Source organism: Zootermopsis nevadensis, unplaced genomic scaffold, assembly GCF_977971745.1.
Source record: "Zootermopsis nevadensis isolate Lab colony 2312 unplaced genomic scaffold, Znev_1.0 Znev_ptg000031l, whole genome shotgun sequence".
NCBI classification, from domain to species: Eukaryota; Metazoa; Arthropoda; class Insecta; order Blattodea; family Termopsidae; genus Zootermopsis; species Zootermopsis nevadensis.
In genome coordinates this window covers 6,115,612-6,134,785 of record NW_028259163.1, presented here as the reverse complement: position 1 = coordinate 6,134,785, position 19,174 = coordinate 6,115,612, and the positions used below count along the sequence as shown (strand labels likewise).

Genomic DNA, 19,174 nt, shown 5'->3' with positions numbered 1-19,174 from the left:
TTTCCTTTGCTGTTAGGCATGGCAAATCTCAAGATGCATTTTTGCTATTTTTAGTTGTCAATGCTCCTGAAAATTAGGATTTACTTCCTCCTTTTTCTCCATTTTCTGTACAAGTCATTCTAATTTTATGTAAATCTTCTACCAGTCCTTGTGCTTGTAGACGACCTTATTCTTATGCTTCTACCTAAATTTGTACATAATTAAGAATGCTAAAGAAAGTCACATATGCTACAATAAATCTAAACAAACATCAATTTCATATGTATGTATATATATTCTGTACAAATTGATGCCATGACAATACCATGATTACATTTCAATACATTTTGCTGCACAGAATACATGCTATTGACTTAACATAAAGAGAATAATTTATATACAAAATGTCATATATAATTACATGGAGGAAGCTACAAATTATAAAAAAATAACATAACAAAGAATTATTATCAGCAAAGTCAAGCGATTATATTACCTAAATAACAGGCTTGCAGTAAAAAATCTGAATTGATATAAAATACACAATGTACATGGTTGATTTGATGTTTGTTGTTCAATGCTTGTTGTACTTGTAATTCAAAGGTTTAAGTCCAGCTTATTTTAACTATGTATGGAACCATGTAGTAGGGTCTGCCAGTTGATACAGAGAGAGTACATAACACACAATCAAGGGATCTCAGACAAATTCCTGCACAGCATACACATTCTTCCTTATATCAAAGAAAATATTCAACAGGGTAAACCATTATGTAACGAGAAATAACTCTCGTGATCTACATGTTACTTCTATGGTGCAAGTTCCCAGAAGACAGTCGTTAGGTTAGGTATCTTCATACTGCTGTAAAAACCTGAGATTTCACCACAGATCACATCTAATTTCCAAGCTGCAACAGCATGTTGATCGATTCTGAAGGGTTCTGACGGTGTAATACGACCTGGAATGTTGGGTTTTTGGACCTTATAACATCAGATGATGGACAGTCCAAAAACTCAGCAACCCAAACAGTACATTAGTTTTGTACTACAGATATGCCAAGGATAAAAATTAAAGTAATACAACACAAATTTAAAAAATATTTATCAGAACACAGACACACTGACTTCTGCTTCAAGCTTCATGTTAATAAATCTATTTGTGAGCCTAATCTTCTATGAGAATAACTATAAGGTCAGCATGAGTCTGTCTTTTGCACCTAACAAATAAAGGTTAAACTCATTAAGAACATTAAATTTTGAGAATACTTGCTACCTATCAATGCAGAACCTTTTGTCTACCTGTTTCCTACGTAGAAAAATACAAATTAAAGTATGAAAGACTAAAATCACATGGACCTACAGAAAGTAATGACAGAATGCATAACACTACGCAATGATAAACTTTACCAAATAATGTTAGACAAAACATGGGGTTGAGATATCAGTATATGTACCATGCATGAAAGAGAAGAGAAATTCATCCAAAACTTTAGTCAAAAAGCCTGATAGGAGACCAATGCAGATGGGATAATAATATTAAAATGGATCTTAGAGAAATAGGGTATGAGAATGTGGATTGGATCCATCTGACTCATGACAGGGATTGATGGTGGGGTCTTGTGAATATGGTAATGAACATGGGCTTCCATAAAAGCTGAGTAATTTCTTGTCTACTTCAGTGAATAATAGCTTATCAAAAAAGTCTGTTCCACAGAGCAAGTTAACTGTTTGCAATAAACAAAATCAAGCTGCAATATGCAGAACTTTTATTGCATATTATATAGCACTGGAATATTAAAAATCATTGTTTTAAGAAATGCATTCACAAGTTTGACTTGACACTTGAAAATGGCTCTCTTCTGGGTTGTACCACTATGTAATCTGATAGAAGTTTACAAACATTTCAGAGGTCATGCTGCCTCCATCATCAAGGTGATGAGTAAGTTGCGTATGTGGAATCGGTTCGAGATATAGGAACCAGTCAGTCAAGGCTAAACCTTGGCTCTGACTTCCTGCCAAAATATTAGGTGTTAATACTCCATTATCCACTATTTCTTTGCAATACTCAATTTTATTTTCCACTCCTTCGCTACTGTTTCATAAGTCTCATAGAAGTAAACACCCTTATGTTTGCCTACATAATGGGTGGCTGGGGTTTTATTGCCAATAAGGCAATCTTATTTCTATGTAGTTTGGAATTTAAAGATCACCTCAGTCCTGTCCATTCATATTCTTTATATGTTTTGTCCAATAAAGCTTGAACTATTAAAATTATAATTTGTAAACCTTCTTTATAAAGTAAATAGTTAAGACTTCTTGAATCTGAACCATGAAAGATTCACATCTTCCTAGTACTTGGGGATAAAATCCAGGAAATTGGTTTCCAGTGGATTCATTCACTTGGCATATGACTGCTGGTAAGTAGTAGTACAAATAAGATGAGCTATTTAAGGCAAGTCCCCAATATTCATTTGCTCATGCGTACAGGGATACAAAAAATATACAGAATAGAGAAATATGACACTTCTGGTGACTAGAAAATGGTTTCAGTCATGTAAAAACAAATGAAATACAAAAGAATAAAGGTCTCTGCTGCATAGTTCAAAACTAACACCAATCTCTAATCATGTTCCATGCTAGATTTAATATGCATTTTTAATAGCATACTACTGGTTTCCTTTTAGTTAAAATAAATCACACACTAAATTAAAATGGTTTCTGACATCACATTCCAGACTATATTTTTCCACAAAACAATATTATCATCAATTTCAAACCCATTAGCTTTCAATGGATTTGATATGGAGTTAGAAATCAGAATGGTTACTATATGAATTTTTAGTTACATAGTTTCATCAGTGCACATTCAAAAAAAGTCTCAGTCACCCACATAAAATGTAAACATCTTAGGAAGAAGATGAAGTCATAATCTTGCAATAATCATGTTTATGTTGAAAGCAGCCACAAAAACATTCTGCAGTGTGTAAAGTTTTTCCATTCATGCATATCAGAATGATTCCATTAGTAAATCATTCCATGGCTGAATATCAGAAGAGGTAGTTAAATTTACATTAAAGAAGTACTTAGTTTCTCAATTTCTTACTACAAACAATTAAGAAAGAATGGAGACCAGGAAAGACAACCATGTTAGGTAACAAACATAAAGGAGAAATACTTTACTATGGTAAAAACTTCAACTACACAACGTCCTAATTGAACCAAAGGTTATTTCAGTTTTATAACAGAGATACACCATACAATGACAGTGTAATGCAATCACAACTTCTGTACATCTTTGGGTATTTAGGTTCATAAATGATCTAATGGCCACATCATACATAGTATTAATTTGCCTAATCATACAGTTTCCTTTTTATTTAATTAAGCATCTGTAATCAGGCAATGCTAATGAAAACATTTCAATTCATTGCCAGATATGACAAAACATATTCAAAGATTTTCACTTGCAATAATAATGCAGCAAATCCTGAAGTCATCAAAGATAGAATTCCTTTATTAGAGTGTAGTTTTCTATTTAAAATAGCAAGTTTCTTCATATAATTAATCATTTTTAAAACATAAATGTTTGTCTGTAAAAGTACCAAAATAATAACATCACAGGCAATTATTTTACAGTAATATTCAGTAACACAAGTTTGTTACTTTGACATACTAGAAACAATATAGAAACTTGTACTGCGTAAGAATTACATACATATTTATAATGAAAGTAAGTTGCAACATAAGTGAACTCAATAACATAAAAAAGAGTCAATGGTATGTTACTACACTGGAGCATCTAAGGATGTTGCTGAAACATTTACATGTGACACTATAACTGCACATTCAAAAGAACACATACACTCTTTATATACAGCTGGCTCATAGTTGGGATAAACATAACTGGAAGAAAATTATTTGACTATAAAAACTTCAAAACACAATCCTTCAAAGTTATATGAAGGGCTCTATGCGGTACTTTTATAAAATTTCACCTCAATACCTACAAAGAAGACTCCACAACCTCTTATTTCACTTTTCACAATCCTGCAACTTAAGTCTAATTACTATAGATTGAACCATTAATAATGGTTAATGATTATGATGAATGATTTATGCTCTTGTCCTCTTGACTTAATATAAGTAGCTACACTCAGTAAACCCAATTAAATGCCTGTTACTTAAGGAGTTATGATACTTCTCAAAATCTTGCAGGATTTGTAAATTTTACATGTTTTGTGTTATCATTTATGGCAGTAGTTTAAATTAAAGCACCAATATTCCATCACATTATAACATCTTAATTAAAAACATAATAAAAAAAAACAAAAATATTTAAAAATGGCTGACTGGTACATCAGACCTGAAGTTTCAGATCATACAACTTCTGCCCATCATAGACTTGGCTGTTAAGCAAGGAACTTCTGATACAGAAAACTTCACATTGTCATCCAACACTTCTAAGATAAAATAAATGTTAACTAAAACAATATATAACATTTGCTGTACACAAAAAATATATATATATATATATATATATATATATACACATGTATTTACAACTGGTCAAATTCTCATAAATATATGAGTGATTGCTTAACCACTTTGGGTCATTCTATTCACACAATGCATGCTTGAGCTGCAACTTGAAGTTGTGCGTCTTAAGAGTCAAGTTACGAATGACAAATCTGTAAAATGAATAAGTCAGCAATCAAAGGTATCCAAATTTATAAATTATTAGTCCACATTTTATAGCCCCTTAAATACTGAGTATTTACCAGTATATGGGATTGTTTGAGGAACTGAAAAATAGTAATTGTAAGAAGACTGAAGGTTTTGGAAGTTATACAATGCCGTACTATAATGTGTGTTATTTATAAGTGCAATGTTCTAGCACAGCAAATTCAGATGTACAAGTGATGACTATATGAATCACCCTGATGACGGAGGCAGTATGACCTCTGAAACGTTGGTGGAAATCTACCAGACTACACGTCGCAATAACCCAGAAGACAGAAATCTTAAGTATGAAGTTACTTACAAAGAAGACCATGAGTGTTAGTGTAGAAGCAGCATATTGTGAACATTGCAGTTCAAAACCAATATTGAAATCGCACTGCAAGCATTGGATACCCAGCCAGTGGAGGAACAGTGAACTGTATGTGACACAGAGGTAGACTGGAAGACAAAAGGAAAACTAATAGGACAAATATTTCCAATGGTACTGTTTCAGCATTTTCTGATGTAGTAATAAAGAAAAACTGATTGCAGTTATATATGTAATTACAACTATACTGGTGTGAAATAGCTCCAACTTGTGTTAGAACCCACCGCGCAATCAGTGATTATGTCACAGAATATTAATTTAATTGCAATCCTAAAACAGGAATAAGAATACATGCTTAATAAATATATAGCTTGCACCAGTAATATTAAACTACAGGTTACTAACTTTTTTTGTACAAGTATTAATGAGGGGACCACATAGACTGCTTTGATATGAGATGGTTCTAAGACAGATATGTTTAATGAAGAGAGAAATTAGCAGTATAATGTGTGTGGATGAAACTTCAACATTATTCAGATCTTTCATGTCATTGTATAACTTTAACCAATGTTCTCCCCTTATCCTTCTTTTCTAAGAACATTTCAATATTGTCAGCCAATTTTATAGGCATTTCCTGTGCATTTGTTAAAAAAATCTCAAATTAGAAAATTATCTTATTAAATAATTTTGATAACATTTACTTCATATAAATACACTTTATATATTTCTACCACTATAGACTTGATGGTGCTGGACACAATTTGTAACTTTTAAAACAAGGACAAGAACAATTATCCTTAAAACTAGTTATTGCTCATACAGCTTAAACTCAAGTGCAATTAAATGAGTCAATAAGGCCAAATACGGCAACTTTTACAGTGCAAACTGATATTCTGTTGGCATATTTCATGCTTGACACACATTTTGAAGTACCATGCTTTTATTTTTTGGTAATTCCCCATGACAAAAGATAAAAACTGGAACACTGCACCTATAAATTCAGACGAAAGTCTGAAGAGTTCTTTCTTTATAAAGAATTTTTTGAATATTATGTAATTAATATAGCTTGAAAATCAGAATATGTTAAAAACGCCACGTTTTTATGATACAAATATTTCTGAGTACTACATAAAATATTTCCCACTTCCTCTTATGAATGCAAACTCATATAGCTGTACCAAATCTGACATCTACAAAAACTGTTACGGCAGTTTACTTTGCAGCTATTGAAGACATACCCTACTACATAAAATGATTGAAACTCCATATTACTGACCTCTGATATGTGGCCCAAAATAGTACAATTTGAGAGACCAGGAGAAGTAGACAGCACACTGTCTGCAGGTACATTATTTAATTTGTGTTAATTCCTCTGTTGGTGCATATGTCTCTAAGTTGGTATCCCGGTATTATAGGCATGTCCCTCAATGTAACTGATTCTACATAAGATTACCATGCCTACTGGTTTCCTTTTTCTTTAAATGGATTAAAATATGCAAAGTACAATTTTATATATAGAGCTCTAATTTCTATATGCTTCAGAGTACATCTTATTTACTTTCCATGGCCATGATGAAAGATGTTTATAAGGCCCAATTATTGCCAAGATCATAAATAAATACTGTCCCACTCCTTCCAAGCTCTAATTAAAATACAATTTTTTTTATATAGGATGGTTTGTATTTTTCAGACTGATGAAAAACTACTTTGCTGTACACAGAATCTACAAATTCTGACTGACAATTAAGACACTGCTGTATACACTCATATAATGCTGTTAAATTTACTAGTATTTTCATTAGCATTAACATCAATCTTGCAATGACATAAATGTAGGAGTTAATAATCTTTGGTAGTGTTAAGAACAAATTTGTCTGTGCTCTTGGAATTGTTACCACCACACTTCTGACAGAATTCAAATTATTCTTCTCCTAAGATATAATCATTCACTTGTTGTTCATAGATAGAATGCGAGGAATTGGTTACACACGTCATTCTGAAAATTATTAGCCACATTACCAAATTTATTCACTTTAAAAAAACTTACACTGTTGTGTAACAGTGTTCCAATAACTGCCAGGCTACATGATTTCCAAGGATAACACCATTTTGATAATGGCCAAGATTTATCACGTAAAATAACTTGTGTTATGAGATTTTCAATAGTTGAGACTGGTTCACAATACATCACAGGACACCTGCAGAATTTTGCAGATGACTACTGTAAGTTTAACATTGCTGTTATGATATAATTCTTTACATTTACAATGTCACACTTATAAACAAGATACAAGATGGTACCTACATTTTGTACCCCCCAGAAGGTCAACTCTACATTTTACACACAAAGATTGTTACAGATATATGAATTGTAAATTTGAGGCAGTATTCCAGACAACTCTTAACATAATGACGTATTACAAATCCAATTAAACATTTTATTACAGCCACTTATTGAGCAGAATAACTCATTCATTTAATTGTCAATTTTTACCAATGAAATCCTTACCAAAATAAGTAGAAGGGATAAATTGTCATCATCATTATTATGAACATAAGTTAACACAGTGAAATATGGCATACAGCGGTGTCAGAGCCCTAGGAACAAGTTAAAGGGGGTTGTTGCATCGTATAGTCTGGTAGAAGTTTACCAGCATTTAAGAGGTCCTTGCAGCCTCCATCATCATGACAATGGAGGCAACAAGGACCTCTGAAACAATGATTAAGGTTCTACCAGACGGTGCAACAACCAAGAAGACAGCCATCTTCGGACTCACCGCGGTGATGACCTCAAATCCTGCTAAGTAAAAGGAAGATGTAAAAAAGCTACTACTAATTATGAAAGGCACAAAGAATGAAGTCATGAATGGGAAAATCACCTACAAATCCTTCTAATGAAGCCTTCACATTCAAAAGAGGTCTTATTCTTATCACTTCTTTTATCAGCATTGCTTTTAGTCTGTCCATGTAAATTATGAATATTAAAGAGTACAGGATAAAGAGTAATAATATTATTCTACTGCAGGCAAAGTAAAGTTTGTCCCACTATACGCCATGTAGGCGTTTGGGGTGAGTGGAGGTATAGCTCCTCTCTTCCTTGACCTCAGCACTAGATGGGGGTGAGTGGTCAGCATCACGCCCCGGCCGGCTTTACCCCCGGGAAAGGACCCCTGGTACCCATTGTAGAGGAGGCTGGGTGGGCCCCAGAGCTCAGCCGCGTCAACTGGTTACCGTAGTAAACTGACGTTTCAGGAACCAACTCTGTCCCCATCATCAGGGTTCTGATGTGACTGGATACTTTGAAGTCGCCTGTCGGATTACTACGGTAACCAGTTGAAGTGGCTGATTGCCCGAGAAGATTTTATTGATTGTACTTGCCGCGTAAGTCTCAAATCCTATATGAATATTCCAAACAATAAATAGACAATTTCTGTGAAAATCAACAAGAACTTCATGCTACTTTACACTTGTTCATCTTTGTATACAATATGCTGTCAGTACAAAAAAGCTTATATTTAAGCTATTCAGAAGAATGTTTATTGGATTTAGAATACAGATTAGACACAGCGACAAAAATTCTGTGGACAATTATGCTTCCAACTGACAAATCTGCAAATGTGGGTGATGATGACAATGAAGAGGTGGAAAATGGTGGTAAAGACAGGTATTTTGTATGGGAAGACATGACAAATTGTATGGGGACTGGTGGATTTGGCTGCAGGGTGAGGCATATGATACAAATTACAATTTGGAACCTTTGTAACTATTTTGAAATAAATAATTTGTGAAGATACAGCAAATGAGAGCAATCACTATGCAAAACAAATTAATAAAATTACAGTGTGTTCACTGTAGATATTTATTACAGGCCCTACCTATAAAAGTTTGAACAAAATTTGATTACAGCTGCACAGAAGTTATACTTCTTCAGTTCAAACATGCCTTTTTTTTAAATCGAATAAAAGTTCAATCTCCTCCAGTCTCAGCTATTTAAATTTCCATTTCTTGAATTCTTTGTTGCTGGGTGGTTAAATGAACATTTTACAGAACTGGCCATGTTAATGAAAAAAATAAACTAAATTATCAGTTTAAGCAGAACATACTTTGGATTGGATACATAAGTAATTTAAAACACTGTTTTAACACGTCCTACTGTAATGCACAATCATTCATTTTTCACAGTATGGTATCAAATGACAAAGAAAAATAAATTTGTTTACAGATAAATATGTAACAGATAACATCTGTGTATATGGATATGTTTAAACATAGTCATTATTTTCATTACACAAACAATACTTTTTAAAAGTTTTCTGTAGTTGTTAAAATTCAAATATCAGGAAAAGTAAACAGTTATGTTATCTGTAAATGAAACACAGTTGACTGTCCATTTAAACAACAGTAACCTGTGCTAGCAGATAAATATTTTTACAGATATTTAAATTTTATGTTATCAGTACCATGGTTTATTATATCAGAATGAGCAACACATGTAGTCTGACACAACTGATTGGTGCGCTTACAAAGCAATGCAAATGATAAATTCTGAGGTTACTTGTGTTATCCTAAAGATAATTAATGAGGAAGAAAGGAAACAAAGAATTTTACAAAAACCTATTCTGCTGTAGCACTGTCCACCATGGACTGTTGCCCTGAATGACTTTTGAACCAAAATATGATACCCACTTGAATTAATGGACCATGCAACAGATAGTGAATGATATTACACTGCATTATCTCCATGACTAGTATATGAGCTGCCACAAATTATTCACACAAACTGTAAAGCCCAACATCAATGACTGTCAAAATTTAGTCTCTTAACAAATTCTGTATTTGTTAATTATAATGTTCCTTCCATTCATGAAATGAGAATTTCCACATCCTCTAATTCTGTAAGAGAATCATGGGTGGCTCAGTTAATACAGTGTCTGACTACGGACTAGACAACTGGGGTTTGATCACCAGCAGGGGCAAAAGATTTTTCTTCTAGCCTCTGCATGAAAAATGGCTCTGGGGCCCACCCAGCCTCCTAGCCAACAGGTACTGGGGGGTCCTCTCTCTGGAAGTAAAGTGTGGCCAGGGCATGGCACTCACCACTCACCACCATCTAGCGCTGAAGGCAAGAACGAGTAGGAGTTACCTTCTCTTCCCAAAGTGCCTCCATGGTGTATAGTGGGAGAGCCCTGCATGATGCAGTGAAAACATCTTATCCTTTGGAGAGATATGGACAGGTTGCACTTTTAGTATGCTTTATGATAGCAGGTACAATATTTTACTGAAACGATTCGAAACAAAAATGATGCTAGAAGAAGAAAAATAAGAAGACTGATAAAGTTCAAGCAAAATCTAAGCTCAATCCAACCTCTACGAAATTCTAAATATAACCAGCTAATGTACAGATAACTCACTGCATATCTTCTACTTCCAGAATTACAGAGCAACATGTCACAACAGTATCATCTGAAGCTTTCAGTTACCAAGCGTAATGAATTCTTCTCGGGCTATGAACCATGTAAGTTGGTTTAATGGAGAAAACACCAGCATTTCGAGAACCAGCTTCATCCTCATCCTCAGTGTATTCAATACCCAGAGGGCAAAGATGGTTCTCAAAACATTGATATATTCTCAATTAAACCACCTTACATGGCTGGTAGCCTGAGAAGAATTCATTATGTCACAACAGAATGCCAATGTATAACTTTCAATGAGCACAAAAGATTTTGAGAATTCTCTTTACTGAAGCAACATCTTCAACTTGATGCACTACAAAACTTTGTAGTGTAATATGAACTCAAAATTCCATTTGGAACAGAACAAGAAGAGACTAATAGTAATACCTACCACAAATGTTTCTAGAATTTTCCTCGCCAATTCCATACCAAAAGAAGATGAGACAAGCCAAACTACCAATTAAGGTCAAAGCATTTTATACCGTATAACTTAAAAATTCTGTTGAAAATTAAATGTATACTTTCTGAATATTAATTTTAGGTTACGTTGACTAGTACTGATCATGTACTTTGGTGTAAAAACATGCTGATTAATAATGATTAATCAAACATCTTAACATGACCATCTCAAAAATTAAATTTCATTACTACACTAAAAAACATGCAAGTTGTGTTCTGAAATAAATAACAACAAACAGCCTACACTGAGTAACAGACTCAAGTAACACGAGAACAAAATCACCTTGCAATTATCAAAAAGTATGCAGTTTCCTGTTACTGTTCTTGATACAATTATGTAATATATGAAAAGGTTACAATTCTTGTAAAATGCCACATAAACATCTCAAAGTGTAAATACAGCTGTGACATGATAAAATCCATGCTAGTGATACTACTTGCCGATATGGCAACACACAAAAAAACAGGCTAACATTTTAACTTAAAAAGTCTGTCTGAACATGTAATATTTCCCATATAGTTCTGTTGCTATATTAACAGAAATCCACATATCATAAAATATTTAAGAAGGCAATGTCATTGTTACTTAACACGAAGCAAATCATACAAATAAATAGTTATAGGCCACTATGGTTTAAAGTGGATATATATGTAATGTCACCGGTACCAATTCATATTTGAAGTAATTTTTATATATGGAGTTATATAACAAATTTGAACTTATCTTCTCAAGACTTAGTCTCATCTTACTTTTCCATCCCCAAAATTTTATGAATTGTACAAAGTTTCAAATTAATATTTCCAGCTAGTTCTTAAGTTTCGGTATTGAAAGCTAAAAACTCATTTTTTTATGTTTTATATAATTACGTGTTTTGTGGCATAACATGGGGAAAAATGATGTGATGTGTGACTTCATGGGTTGTTACACACCCAATTATAGGAATCCAACTAGATTAATAAAACTGAAGTTGCCAATCAGACAAAGCCAAAATTAAATCCTGATCACACTCATACATTTCCTGAAAAGAAGTAAAAAAACATTGTGTCCAATAATCTATCAACATGTTAGAATGTCAACAACATTGAGGCTATTTTAATGTTAGATAACAAAGTAAACTGCCAACATTATGCATTTTTACAACACAAAATATAAACTGTTAACATTATTCACAAATGCATCATCTCATCCACTTAATAGAAGAATAATGTAACACCTGATTGTAAAAGTGAGAGTAACCACATGAACTTGTGAAAAATGATAATAAGGAGGCAATTTTTTGAAAAGAATTTTCTTTAAACTCACGATCCTATAATCAATTTTCTTCCAAATTCCATACAGAGATGGTCTTATGATATATATTTTTCAAAAATATTATTACACAGATCAGTATCTTAGATGTAGAAATGGACTATCAAAATCCATTCTCAAACAGCAGACTTTCCTCAGTGTGTTATACACATACAAAAACAAAGATGATTTCAGCTGCTTACTATTTTGAAATTACAATTTCAGTAACAATACTAACTAAATCAATATACCATTTGTACTTATATAATTTGTCTTATTCTTTTTTAAATTCTAAAACACGGAGGTGAAAAATTCTCGCGAAACATCCCACACAGTTTTAACAATGTTTCAGAACTGAACAGAAATGTATAGACTTTCAAGCAAGAATTAAGATTAATTCTGGTATTGTTTATTGTTGGGTCTGTTGCCATATCGCTATTACAAACAACCGACTCTCAACTATTTACTAAAAATAGTACAGGAAGGAGAGAAAGTGTCCTGTTTTCTTCTAGCATTGTTTCCAGTCTCTTCTGGTCGATCGATGAAAAGTCGCCTCCAACTTCTTCTATCTTCCCATTGATTTCATGCCAGTAATTAGTTCCCTCTAGTCTTCATGTCTTCTCATTCCTTGCCAAGGTCGTCCTATAGGTATTTTTATTTTAAATTTTAATTCTAATGGTTTTCTTAGTATCCTTGTTTTATCCACTATCTTTACATGGAAAACCATTGTACGTATTTGTCTTCTAATTCTATGAACATATTTTTATCCCTGTTCCTCTTCTAAAAATGTAATTTCTAATTCTATTCCTTGTTTTTCTCTCAATATGTCTAAAAAAAGTGATAGTGGAACCACAGTTCCGGAGAATTTGACGTAAATACGTCTATACGGAAAGGAAGTTTATATATTGGCATTATTCTAAATATTTCCTTTATACATGCTTTATAATTGAGATAAGTTTGATTAAGACATTGCTTATTCAACTTCAATTAGTTACGCTTAAAATGGGTCTGTGATAGCTGAATGTAATGTAAAGTAATGTAATGTAAGGTAAGGTAATGCAATGTTTTATAGGTAACAACAATGCTAAGTAAACAGATGACGTTTCCTAGGTAACAATAATGCCGAGTAAACAGATGACGTTTCCTAGGTAACAACAATGCTGAGTAAAGAGATGAGGTTTCCTAGGTAACATAACAATGAAGTTACACTTTTTCGTTTCCCTTTTTCGTAACACATTTTTGCCGAATGACCCTTCCTTATAGACGTATTTACATCAAAAATACAGGTCCTACACAAATAACTGTGTAACAGGATTTGAGGTTTTCATGGCCGGTAGTATCAAGATGGCTGTCTTCTGGGTTGTTGCGCCATGTAGTCTGGTAGAAGTTTACCAACATTTCAAAGGTCCTTGTTACCTCCATCATCACAACTCATCACCCTGATAATGGAGGCAGCAAGGATGTATGAAACATTGGTAAACTACCAGATTACATGGTGCAACAACACAGAAGACAACCATCTTTGAACTGTGTAGCATGTTTTTGAAGCCAATGGTAAAAATCAATTGTTTCTTCCTCATGCAGGAAATGAGAGAAACTATACAAGTAAATATAATAATTTAAACAAACTTCCCAATGATATATAAGGAGTTTATGAGGATATTAAAATCAATTACTTTATGGGTGCCTTCTATATTACAACCAGTCATGCATCCTGTTATATTGACTTCTTCCACCTTGGTAACACAAAACTACGAAACACTGTTACACTCAATGACCATAAAATGGAAGTCATTATTCTGAAGTAACTGTGCGTATGTGTGTATATATTGTATACAACAGAGTGTGCGCGCATGTGTGTATGTGGGTTCATAGTGGCCTGTTCCAATTAAAATTCACTGTATGTCCAAACAGACTTTACATTAGGCCCATAATATTATGTAAATAATTTACATATTACATCTCTTTAAAAAATAACTGACTAGGGAAACCATAGCTGTAAAGGGCCCAGCAAACCTTACGTGCAAATAAATCTTCTGTGTGAATGGCAAACTCATGTATCAACAAGGCAGAAAATGAGACACTACCTGATCCCAAGTCATTTAAAATAGCTTTCAGCTTAATGACTTAGTAAGAAACTGGCGGTTACCAGACACAATTCTTAACACATAAGCTTTGATGTATGAGAAACATGAGATTACTTATTTATGAATGATAATGATTCAATAAACTACTCAATACGTAAACATCTTGTGGCTGCATGGTAGCCAATATTTCAATAGATGCCCTCCATAAAACTGGTATCTAGACTTTGAATAAGTGTACGAATGAATGCCATTTCCTTACGAGCATTCTCAAAGATGATACGTGGATCCTCTGACATGCAACGGAGGCAGTTGGGAGCCATTACCATGGCAAGATTATTAGCATCCATCTTGGTTATTTGGACAACTTCTGTGCGGGCAAAAATCTACAACAAAATAATGATATTATCATAACAATAAAACAAATCCTGTTAATAAGTTCAGCATCAAATAAACTTTCAGCCCTACATTACTAAGAGCCACCACTGCTCATATAAAAGTAAATCTCCACATCACAATACAAATGTGTTATGTTTAACTTTTATTGTATGGGAATAGGGGATTTAAAACCTTCTCTTATGGGATTCCAGCTGGACTTCAACTCCAAGGTTAAAGGTTTAGTGGTATGCTAGTGTGACACATGGCCAGCTGAATCACATACACATTAAGCAATGTTACAGGGATGATAAAAGGTTATTAGACTTCACACTAATTATGAACTAGCAATAAGAATTGGTAAAAATTTCTGAAAGTCAAGAATGTTCCAAAAGTATAATTATCAGTTTCTTATCAGGTATTCTTTGCTGTACTTTCTGATAAAAAGTTGTTTTAGTGTGTCAATACAGACGTTAATAATGCCACTTGTACAGTTATGAAATCAAACATCTGGTTCAAAAGAAGCATTCAGTCTCTTTGAATATCCCTGATGGCATCAAATCACTTGTTAAATCGGTAAATCATGTTCTATCGCAAGATATATACAGGCATACCTTGGCGATATTGTGGTTTCGGTTCCAGACCACCGCAATAAAGCGAGTCACACAAATTTTTTGGCTTCCCAGTGCTTATAAAAGTTATGTTTACTCTATACTGTAGTCTATTAAGTGTGCAATAGCATTATGTCTAAAAAACAATGCAAGAACATTGCGAGAATTATCAAAATGTGACACAGAGACACGAAGTGAGCACATGCTGTTGGAAAAATGGCGCCCATAGACTTGCTCATTGCAGCGTTGCAACAAACCTTCAATTTGTAAAAAAATGCAATATCTGCGAAGTGAAATAAAACGAGGTATGCCTGTACTAAAGAAATTCTATATAACAGCTAAACTAAACTAATGTTTTATGAGCCTTGCCCAAGCATAAGTATCCCAATGCAACAACGCTCATACATAATGAAGTGGAAATAAATATAAAGACACCAGAAAAGTTTCATAATTTCTTGTGTAATCTTCTAAACTTTTAATTCAGCAATAACACAACAAACCAAATTTTTATTTTACTAGCTGCAGAAACACTGAAATTTCACTTTAGTAGTTTATTGTAATATCTTTCTTACATCTTACTAGCATCTATATGAAATAAAGACAGTTTGGTCACCTGTTCTAACTTCAATAAAAACATATTTTTCTGACCTGTAAAAAGCGAATAAGGTAGCACAGAACCAGTCTGTTTAGTTCTGGAAGCCTTTGGACCAACGCTACTGCCATTTCTGGGTCTCCGTGATGGTTCACACACTCAGCATACATTGAATCTGGTATAAGTGGCTCATACAGCTCCCGGTACCATAACTTGAGCAGCGATGCTGGAGCATGGGCATCTGTAATATCATTTGGTAGCTCCCAGTGGTCAAGACGATTCTTTAATGAATTCACTTCATCCACATCTGCAGACACCCTGTCAGGAAAATTAATACAATGGTTGTAATATCTTGGACTTCATCCACATATCTTGGTTTTCTTAAAATTCAACAACTCATAAACTTGATTCTTTTGGGATGTCACACCATGTTTACAGATATTTCAGAGGTGCTGTCTTCCTCCATGAAATTTCATATTTCAGAAACTGACTTAATTTGTCTTCAAGCATGGGAGAACCTAATCCGAAGGGTTCACTTGAAAGAGACCAAACTAGTTCCTGAAATGAATTTTAGGGAAACCAAGACATGGATAACATTTTTACTGACTCTGACTCCACCTAAAATTCCTTCCAACTCCGACTCAACAGCCCTGATTCAATGTGTTTGTGGTTATTCTTTCATAACTTGTGGTATTTAAGTATTTAATATTTTTTATAACTTGTGCTAATTTTTTACTTGATTATACGAGGCGCGTCCCAAAAGTAAGTTTCCCTGGGGCCGTTTACAGAAACAAAACACAATTTCATGGAAATATTTATTGCAACAGATACAGCAAGTGTCCAGCTATTTTTCAACATATTCGCCACCGGAATTGAGACATTTGTCATACCGTGGGACCAACTTTTAATACCTGTGTCGTAGAAGTCTGCCGCCTGGGATTGGAACCACTGTGTGACAACCATCTCCGCCTCTCTGTCATTCTCAAAACGCTGACGCTGACTGGACAGGAATTTCTTGAGGTGTAGGAAAAGATGGAAATCACTGGGAGCGAGGTCCGGGCTGTAGGGTGGATGATTAAACACCTCCCAGCTGAACTCCTGCAGGAGACTTGCTGTCCGTCGAGCCGTGTGCGGCCTAGCGTTATCGTGCAGGAAGACAATACCGGCACTAAGCATCCCGCGCCGCTTGTTCTGAATGGCCCGTCGCTGAAAATTGTCTGCACCAGCGACGCACCATCTGCTTGCTCATAACGTTAGGCCCATAGACCCGGCACAGCTGACGATGAATTTCGATCGGCGCTATGCTCTGTGCATTCAAAAACCTTATCACTGACCGCACTTCACAGTCGGCGGGAGCTGGAATAAGAACCTCCGTCTTCAACAGCTGCAACGATGCTTAGTGCCGGTATTGTCTTCCTGCATGATAACGCTAGGCCGCACACGGCTCGACGGACAGCAAGTCTCCTGCAGGAGTTCAGCTGGGAGGTGTTTAATCATCCACCCTACAGCCCGGACCTCGCTCCCAGTGATTTCCATCTTTTCCTACACCTCAAGAAATTCCTGTCCGGTCAGCGTCAGCGTTTTGAGAATGACAGAGAGGCGGAGATGGTTGTCACACAGTGGTTCCAATCCCAGGCGGCAGACTTCTACGACACAGGTATTCAAAAGTTGGTCCCACGGTATGACAAATGTCTCAATTCCGGTGGCGAATATGTTGAAAAATAGCTGGACACTTGCTGTATCTGTTGCAATAAATATTTCCATGAAATTGTGTTTTGTTTCTGTAAACGGCCCCAGGGAAACTTACTTTAAGGACGAGCCTCGTACATTATCTTCAATATTTTTTAAAAATACCAAATCACATCCTTTGCTAAAGTTTTAAAATTTCAAATATTTCTTACACAGTATTTGATTGTGATTTTGTATTCATATCCACTATTTAAAACTTGAGCAAAAATAAAAATAAAAATATCATTTATAGTCACATTTTCCTTTAAATAAAAATTATATAATTCTAAAGTGGTTCACGTGCTCCTGAGAAAATTACAATACCGTACAGCATATGAATAAGTTCACCTAAATATGCCTTCTGTTTGAGCCCCTTGTAACCTCAGCACCTCTTCTGAGAGCGTAGATTGGACCCAAGGAAGTTTCCGATGTGGGAACCGCTCTTTCTGTAAGGTCATAACTTCCAGAAGTGTATTACCGAACATACTTGGCCGAAAGATCTGCAACTGAAATAACACACACAAATGTGCTTTATAGCAGCCATCACCAAACTGCGTGAATCTAGGCCATGGCAGTACTTCACCCCTATTACCACAAGGCTCTAAGTCAACAGTATTGTGATGCTGTCCTTACTACAATGCATTACACACATTGTGAACTAAAAGATCAATCAAAACGTGGTTTTTGATAACATGAAGTTTGAACTTTGAGCTATATTTCATAGCCAGAATGTAGGTGGTAGGAAGCACAGAATGTAAATTCACAGCAAGGTATATTTTTACCTACACGACAAAGAATGCTTCAAAATACATGGAGATATTTCATTTACTAAAATAATGTCACAGCAACTACAACATAAAGGTATTGTTATATTACCAAAGAAATGAAGAATGCAATAAACAAAATATATCATTGATCCTATTACAAATGTAAATGATAGCAGCGGATGAAGGTGAGAAGTCCTGGGCTCTGCTATTCATCTTGCAAAATTGTATAGGGACTAGCTCTATCAACTGGGCCCAACAGAGTAGGTTTTACCTGATGGCGGAGACAGATTCTAGTCTCCAAAACATGTTATAACAAAAATTCAAGATGACAGACAATGTATACGAACCTCACTGTTTTATCATATAATGAAGATTAAAAGATTGTTGGGAATATTGTTCATAGGGAGGAAAGGTTTTGCAGTGTAACCATTAAATAGTACTGACAGACCTTACCATGTTGTTTCATACAATAACAGATGTTAATAAAATGTAATTTTGTGCGTTTCATTACATATATTTTACTGATAAACATTTTTTATGTTAAGTAAGAACCTTTCAGCATGTTTTGGTCGGTCATTTTTCTGTTAAATAATTTTGCATGTTTATTATTTAATAATTCAAACAATGGATAAGTGTCAGTCAACTGTGTTGGACAGCAATACAGTACGGTATTTCATTCTTACACATGGAATATATTCTTTCTTCTTTGTATTTCTCACATTAAGCACACTGAATCATATAAATACCAAACATAACAAATTTACATTGGCTTAAGATGACTTGTCTTCTGGAAT

General features: G+C 34.5%; 1 protein-coding gene across 3 annotated transcripts in view; it reads right to left on the bottom strand.

Moving 5' to 3' along the window:
• Positions 1 to 250: 250 nt before the first annotated feature.
• The window catches only part of RhoGAP93B (MyTH4 and RhoGAP_KIAA1688 domain-containing protein RhoGAP93B), a 61,719-nt gene continuing 42,795 nt past the window's right edge, over positions 251 to 19,174 (bottom strand). For 2 of the 3 annotated variants that reach the window (XM_087359194.1, XM_087359196.1), the window contains 3 exons: positions 17,962 to 18,119; positions 15,942 to 16,203; positions 251 to 14,693 (listed from right to left, as the gene is read on the bottom strand). In XM_087359194.1, coding sequence (XP_087215320.1) covers positions 14,499 to 14,693; positions 15,942 to 16,203; positions 17,962 to 18,119 — 615 coding nt within the window. In that variant the 3' untranslated portion in view covers positions 251 to 14,498. The remainder of the gene's footprint in view (positions 14,694 to 15,941; positions 16,204 to 17,961; positions 18,120 to 19,174) is intronic. The other variant, XM_087359195.1, reaches the window with a different exon arrangement.